This window comes from Curcuma longa, chromosome 16 (assembly GCF_044706935.1).
Source record: "Curcuma longa cultivar G26 ecotype Majalengka, Jawa Barat chromosome 16, ITB_CL_G26_1.1, whole genome shotgun sequence".
Classification (NCBI taxonomy): domain Eukaryota; kingdom Viridiplantae; phylum Streptophyta; class Magnoliopsida; order Zingiberales; family Zingiberaceae; genus Curcuma; species Curcuma longa.
The window spans coordinates 10969321-10976234 of record NC_133876.1 but is presented as its reverse complement, the minus strand read 5'-3'; the positions used below and the strand labels follow the sequence as shown (position 1 = coordinate 10976234).

At 40.9% G+C, this 6914-nt stretch overlaps 2 protein-coding genes across 5 annotated transcripts; one reads left to right on the top strand and one right to left on the bottom strand.

Annotated features, from left to right (window-relative positions):
- LOC141847634 (cysteine protease XCP1-like) lies at positions 1-1241 on the bottom strand. The gene is made up of 3 exons (XM_074735688.1): positions 770-1241; positions 321-694; positions 1-216 (listed from the first exon to the last, which is right to left on the bottom strand). Exons 1-3 carry the CDS (start codon positions 1239-1241, stop codon positions 1-3), a joined length of 1062 nt encoding a protein of 353 aa, XP_074591789.1.
- A 633-nt stretch (positions 1242-1874) lies between these two features.
- LOC141848071 (DExH-box ATP-dependent RNA helicase DExH3-like) lies at positions 1875-4918 on the top strand. Of its 4 annotated transcripts, XM_074736187.1 has the most exons (7): positions 1875-2468; positions 3082-3232; positions 3301-3573; positions 3769-3849; positions 3926-4027; positions 4089-4233; positions 4702-4918. In XM_074736187.1, the coding sequence occupies exons 1-7, from the start codon at positions 2431-2433 to the stop codon at positions 4722-4724; spliced, it is 813 nt and encodes a 270-aa protein (XP_074592288.1). In that variant the 5' UTR covers positions 1875-2430; the 3' UTR covers positions 4725-4918. The 4 variants fall into 4 exon arrangements, with proteins under 4 accessions (XP_074592288.1, XP_074592287.1, XP_074592290.1 ...); XM_074736186.1 differs by lacking the exon at positions 4702-4918 and having other exon boundaries at positions 4089-4683; XM_074736189.1 differs by lacking the exon at positions 4702-4918 and having other exon boundaries at positions 3062-3232; positions 4089-4683.
- Positions 4919-6914: the final 1996 nt, after the last annotated feature.

Sequence of the window (6914 nt, the reverse complement as noted above, 5' to 3'; positions counted from 1 at the left end):
TCATTGATCTTTAGTGGGATAAGAAGCCATTCTGTTGATCCCACACATTCCTTGAGGTCTTCCAGTGTTCCTCTTCATTCTTATGTACCCCCTTTCTCCCCACCTGGAACCCCACGAGTTCTTCACGATGATGTAGTCCTGCCCCTTGGACGACCCATACCCTACTGCTGCCACTCCATGGTCGAGCTCACTCCCACAGTGCCCATCATACACTCCCTACAAATTCAATTCATCCAAGATTATATATCACATATATATATAGCACTGATCGATCGATGGAATTATATTGGAGTTGAAGGTCGATCGACTGGACGACTCACCCCACTGTAGAACTGGAAGTCTCTGCCTGAAGCTTCAATGGCGACGCTCACAGGTTGGTGTGCCAGCGCCTTGAGCAGGCTCTCTTCGCTGTTCTCCGGCACATCCTCGTAGCCACTGATGGTGACCAGCTCCAGATCGGCCTTCTTTTGCTCACAAGTGCCTTCTTCCATCAGGTAAGGGTAGTCCTCTTCGGCGTGCAGTCCCTTGGTGGATGCGATGTAGGAGAAGGCGTAGTCCATCAGTCCTCCATTGCATCCATTGTTTTCACTGCTGCAGTCGATCAACTCTTGTTCAGAGAGAGAGGTTAAGTTCCCAGTTACTATCTGGTTTATGCCCTCCACAGCAGCCACAGTAGAGAAAGCCCAGCAACTTCCTGCAAATCATTAAACGATGCCGATGAATGCTACAGCAACAACAACAAATTAACAACCAGATGCATCGATCTTACCACATTGGCCTTGGTCCTTAACATGGGTCACTGCACCTTTCTTCCTCCAGTCCATGGACTTGGGCAAGTCACCAGCATTCACATACCGAAAGATGGATCCTGCAGAACTTCTCCTTCTTGGCACGTCGATGCGATCCAGTCCGAGATACCTCGCCTTGAACTCATCATGGCTCATGTCAGCGAACTCATTGAGGCCGAGCCAGTAGCTTGTTTGCTTCCTGTTAGCCTCGTCGATGTGCTTCAGGTTGTCCTCGAACACCTCAAGCCTCCTCAGCTTCTCCTCCAGAGAGGAGTACGATTTACCGTGCTTCGACATCCACAGCTCGAAGAGATCAATGAGCCTGTCAGGGGAGGTCAAGTCCTCCTCGGCGTAGCCGAGGATGGAGAAGTCCGCGGGAAGGGCAGAGCTGATCATAATGAGGTTGACGATGCAGAGCAGGAAGAGGGCGAGGTTGGCGATGGAGGTGGCCATGGACTTTAAGTTTTTGTTGAATGAACAATGGAATAGAGATCAGTCGATATAAATAGGATGCGATCGAGTCGATGTTGCTTTGGAGTAAAGAGTTCATGCTTGCTCAGAATAGACTTTGCTTCAGAGGCAATGCTGTCCCTGAAGCCAAGCAATTGATAGTTCGTGCATGCTTGTTCTTCAGACGATCATAGTTTCAGGGATGATCCTGCTGGGCAGGATTCTGCTTCACGACAACCTCAGCTTAAAACACACTACTAAAAAATCATGATTTTGCGGCGGTTATTTAGCGGCGGTTCTTAAAACCGCCGCTATTATCTGTTTTCCCGGCGGTTTCAATTAACCGCCGCAAAAACAAATTTTTAGCGGCGGTTATTTAGCGGCGGTTCTTAAAACCGCCGCTATTATCCATTTTCCCGGCGGTTTTAATTAACTGCCGCAAAAACAAATTTTTTAACGGCGGTTTAAATTTAATTTACGGCGGTTTAGTGATTCACGGCGATTTAAAATTTAATTTACGGCGGTTTAAAATTTAACCGCCGTTAAAATCTGTTTTCCCGGCGGTTTATTGTAACCGCCGGTATATTACTTTCGACGTGAATTCTATTTTCCCGAACCGAACCGCGTCTCCCTCGCCCTAACCCTACACAACGCGGTTTCTCTTTCACTCCGACGCGTTCGACGCCGCCGCGGTTTCTCTTTCACTCCCACCCGATCGCCCTTTCACTCCGACGGCTGCTGGACATCGACACCGCCGTCTTTCACGCCACTTCACGCTGGCTTCCTGCGATTCCTTGCCGCCGTGGCTTCCTGCGATTTGCTCTTCCTCTCCGGCTTCGACCTGCGATTCCTTGCCGCCGAGGCTTCCTGTGATTGCTTGCCGAGGCTTCCACCCAGTCCGTGCAGCTTTGCCGATCGTGCAATTTCTTGGGTGAAAGCGTCAGAAAATCTTGGGCGAAAGTGTCAGAAAATCCTTTTCCCATCCCAACCTCTGTTTACTTTACCCATTACTTTACTGTTCGTGGGAATCAAAGCGGGTGATTTCTGATCGAAGTTGATTCCGCAGGATTCTGCTTAGTTGTAGCGAGATCGGATTAGGGATTCTGCATGTACTTATTTGACATGTGCAGATTTTTTGTTGATCGTGTTAAAGGACCTTCTTCCACGTCGTCGTGATTTGAGGTTGATTTTGATGAGCGCAACTCTAAATGCTGAATTATCCACATTCCTGTAAGCTGTGTTGTGTTAATCTTTGGTTTTTGAATGCCCATCATTCTCTTTTTCTCTTTGAAGAATTGAAAAATACTCATTCTGCTGAAACTTTCTTGGTCTCCCTTACTCTGAATTGTGATTCATTTTGAGGCTATGATTTAAGGGAATTATTGTGAAGTGAAGATGGAAAAAATAATCAGCCTTATATTGCTTACTCAACTTTCAGCACTATAAAAATTAAGTAGATTATTTATGGCATTTTCTATAGAATTGTTTTCATTAGTATTCCATAAGTGTTCTAAATATTAGCAAGAAACTGAGTTTAATTGTTTTATTTGTGTTGAAAAACTTTATGAAGTGTATCAGAAAGTGTGCACATAGTAGTTTCTGCAATTTGTACTTTTCAATTTGTGAATCGAAAATTACCCAGCATTTAGTATTGATCCTTTTCTAAATGCAAATATTTCCTTTTTTTGGAGGATGTTACCAATTATTTTCTACTTCATAAGTTCATCAGCTGTGAATAAATACCTATATCAAAACGTACTTCTCATGACATTTTCAAGGAACAGCATGTTTGCTTTGTGTCTTTTAAACCATATTCTGCTTAGGGCTTCACCTATCCTGTAAGGGCACACTTTCTTGAAGATATTCTTGAGAAGACTGGATACAAGCTGACTTCTTTCAACCAAATTGATGACTATGGCCAAGAGAAATTGTGGAAGACACACAGGCAGCTGATGCCGCGGAAAAGGAAAAATCAGATTACTTCTCTTGTTGAGGTACTACTATCGTTTGCAAGAATCTTATGCAAATGCAGTTCTTACGTGGTGCTACATTCTGTTTGCAGGATGCTCTTAAAAATTCAAATTTTGATGGCTACAGTTCCAGAGCACGTGATTCTTTGGCCTCCTGGACACCAGATTGTATAGGTTTTAACCTTATCGAGGCTATTCTATGTTATATATGTCGGAAGGAGCAGCCAGGTGCGGTGCTTGTGTTTATGACTGGCTGGGACGACATTAGTTGCTTGAGGGATCAGCTAAGGGCTCATCCTCTTTTAGGAGATCCAAACAGGGTATTGGTAATTGCATGTCATGGTTCAATGGCAACTTCTGAACAGGTGATTTTTGTGATCATGATTTTGTCTGTTTATTAATTTGTTTTTTGGTTTGCTCCTTGTAAAATGTACATATGATTTTCATTATGTCTTATCTAAGTAAGTGTTCACTTCATTGTCAAGGTGTTTGGATGTGACATGTTTTTTTTATCTATTCATAATAATTCACATGCATTTACTGCCATCTTCTAATGCAAGAAAAATACTGAAAATCGGAAGAAGCAATTATACACCCACACGGGTGGTTCAAAAACCATAGCAAGGAGAAAACATGAAGAGGTAGTAGACCCAATAATTCACTTATTAGTTCATTTTTTGTGTAATTATTTAACTATATGTCAATAATGTGATATAGGAACGACAACGTGGAAGCAGCATAAGCCGAGGGGAGTTATGGGTTATGTTGCACAAGAAAAAGGATGGTTCTTATATTAACGACAATGCTGAACTCATTGGTGTAAGTTTAGTATTAATTACAACATGCTTCTTATTTAATTGATAAAATCTAATGTATGCAGGAAAAAATAATCAACATTGAGCGTGAAGATGATTCCTCTAAGGGATTTTCAAAAATTGATTCACTTTCTCAAGCTATAAGGAAGGAGCACTCGGGCCGAGTTCGAAGGCCCCAGATGAAGGGAGTGCACCTACAGTCTTTCAATGGTATTAGAAGATACACTTCTGCTTACTTTGATGTCCTCAAATACCTTCTAATTTTTGTACTCTCTTTCTTGTTATATTATGATTAGTGTCAACTATTGTGCTTGAATGTCTATGTTTCTGCTTCCTGTTGCTTGGTGTCGGTCTGTTAAGCATTCTGCCTTTTTTTTTATGTACATAATATAGATTAGTATTGAATCTAGCATGAGTGACAAGATTTAGTTGGTCTTATTTTCATTTGATTTGCTCGTTTTGTATTCTGCTGTTAATCCCACTAACTTAAAAGTGTGATGACACATTTCTGTACTTTTTGATACCTACAGTATGGTCTCAGTAGATATTTCATGATTATTGACCAAGCCATGAGAGGATAAAGAAGAATGTCCATAATTTTGTGATAAACAATAGCATTCATTTTAGTGATCTTTAGGTTATAGTTTGTCTTTTCTAATTTTTTTTATACTTGTGCAGGCATGACTACTTTACAAGTTTGAAGAGCGCTCCAAAGATGACTACTTTTCAAAAAGTAACGAATTTGCAACCTGGTTGAAGGAAAAGCGAGGGATCTATTTCTAGGATTTGACATCTGAGAAAGCTAGAGAGATTTCTCAATTTTTTTTGTAACCAAACAAAGTTTCAATTTTTTTGTAACCTAAATTCATTGTATTTGACATCTGACAACTTTGATATCCATGTGTAATGATTGATATTTGTTTACTAGTTTTGTAAGAAATTAATGCAAGTAAAATTTTCTATTTATTACAATTTTTAGTTTAATTTTTGTATTTATTTATAAAAACTATCGCAGGCTGAAAAATCTGTAATTGCACACTCAAAGCTTAAACTGCCGGGAAATTATTTTGCGGCAGTTTTAGCAAACCGCCGGGAAACCATTTCGCGGCAGTTTTAGTAAACCGCCGGGAAACCATTTCGCGGCAGTTTTAGCAAACCGCCGGGAAATATTTCGAACCGCCGCAAAAACAACCGCCGGGAAATATTTCAAACCGCCGCAAAAACAACCGCCGGGAAATATTTCGAACCGCCGCAAAAACAACCGCCGGGAAATCTATTTTAGTGGCGGTTATTCCAGCGGTTCTCTAAAACCGCCGCTAAATGGTTTAACGACACCGGTATCAGCGGCGGTTTGGTAAACCGCCGGGAAATGATTTTGCGGCGGTTCCAAACCGCCGCTAAACGAATTTTAAACCGCCGGGAAATCCTTTTTTTCTTGTAGTGTAATCAAATAAGTTCAATATCTCATATTGACTTACTTGAGCATGATCATATATTTTAGCAGTCTTACTTAATCAAGGGGTCCACAAACATCAATTTCATTGTATGAAAGGGACAAATTTCATCTACATCACTCACATCTTGTCTTGATCTTATACTCTTGGTTGGAATGTGCAGAGGAAACCTTGATTCAAACATGATTACACATGCACAACTCCGAACCGTCTCCTCCACTAATTCAAGGATCTACTCTGAGCTATCTACCTCCACTATTAACTCCTCCTTTTCAAATACCTTCTGGAGGCGGAGAAGTCTCTCACAAGCTTATACTTATAAGAACACAACAATATAACAAGGAATAAGAATACAAATGCAAATGAAAATAAAAACACCTTTACAAATGAGATCTTGCTTTAAATGCTTTTCTTGGTACTTTAAAATAGTCTCTTGTTAGTTTGGAAATGCAGTAGCACTTTGTCCACAAACCCCCAAGAACCGGCTCTTTCTCCTTCAAGTACGGTTGTTGTTAGGGGTTGATTTTCTCCTATCAGTCGACTGATTTGGTTAGCGATCAAATAATGACTTCTAATCCTTCTAGATACTATTTGATTTTGTCAAATTTTTAAATATTAGTCAAATTAATTTGTCAATTAGTTGAATCAATTCATTTCTGGATGCTTCTGAAAACAACATTAGTCGACTGATTACCTTGATCAGTCGAATCAATTAACTTATATTTAATTCTAATCTAAATCAGTCAACTAATACACATAATTAGTCAAATTGATTTAAATAACAAAATATATCTCTGAACAAGCTCCTTTTCTCACCAAAGATCGTCTCGTTCTGATATCCGAATCAAAAGTTATGGCCTTTAAAAGTTTGCTCTATCATTTTCGAACTTCCTTTGCATGACATGTCGTCATTCTTGACCTGTCAAGACGTCCTGTTGCCTAGCATTTGGTCAACCTTGATATGCCAAGACTTCATCGTTGCTTGGCATCCGATCAACCTTAACTTGTCGAAACTTCCTCGTTACCTGACATCTGGTCAATCTTGACCTACCGAGACTTCATCGTTGCCTGACATCTGATCAACCTTAACCTGTCTGGACTTCCTCGTTGCCTAGCATCCGGTCAACCTTGACCTTTCAGGACTTCCTTGTTGCCTAGCATCCGATCAACCTTGACCTGCCAGGACTTCCTCATTGCCTAGTACCTAATTGATCTCAATCTACTAGGACTTCATTGTTGCCTAACATCCGATCAACTTTGACCTACCAGGATTTCAAATCACCAAGTGGTCGGTCAACCTTGACTCACTTGGACTTTCCTCTTGCCAACTTTCTTGTTGGACTTTTGATCACCAAGTGTCTGATTAACCTTGACCCACTTGGACTTTCCATCTCGTGTCAAGTGTATGTTCCTCCATGACCCACTTGGACTTTCCAT

Excerpts from the sequence above, each read along its gene's own strand:
- LOC141848071 (XM_074736186.1), top strand. The coding sequence starts at position 2,431 with ATGAGCGCAACTCTAAATGCTGAATTATCCACATTCCT. Across the intron at positions 3,574-3,768 it reads CAATGGCAACTTCTGAACAG|AAAAATACTGAAAATCGGAA; the intron begins GTGATTTTTGTG and ends TTCTAATGCAAG. Across the intron at positions 4,028-4,088 it reads ACAATGCTGAACTCATTGGT|GAAAAAATAATCAACATTGA; the intron begins GTAAGTTTAGTA and ends TAATGTATGCAG.
- LOC141847634 (XM_074735688.1), bottom strand. The coding sequence starts at position 1,241 with ATGGCCACCTCCATCGCCAACCTCGCCCTCTTCCTGCTCTGCATCGTC. Across the intron at positions 695-769 it reads TAAGGACCAAGGCCAATGTG|GAAGTTGCTGGGCTTTCTCT; the intron begins GTAAGATCGATG and ends AATGATTTGCAG. Across the intron at positions 217-320 it reads ACTTCCAGTTCTACAGTGGG|GGAGTGTATGATGGGCACTG; the intron begins GTGAGTCGTCCA and ends TTGAATTTGTAG.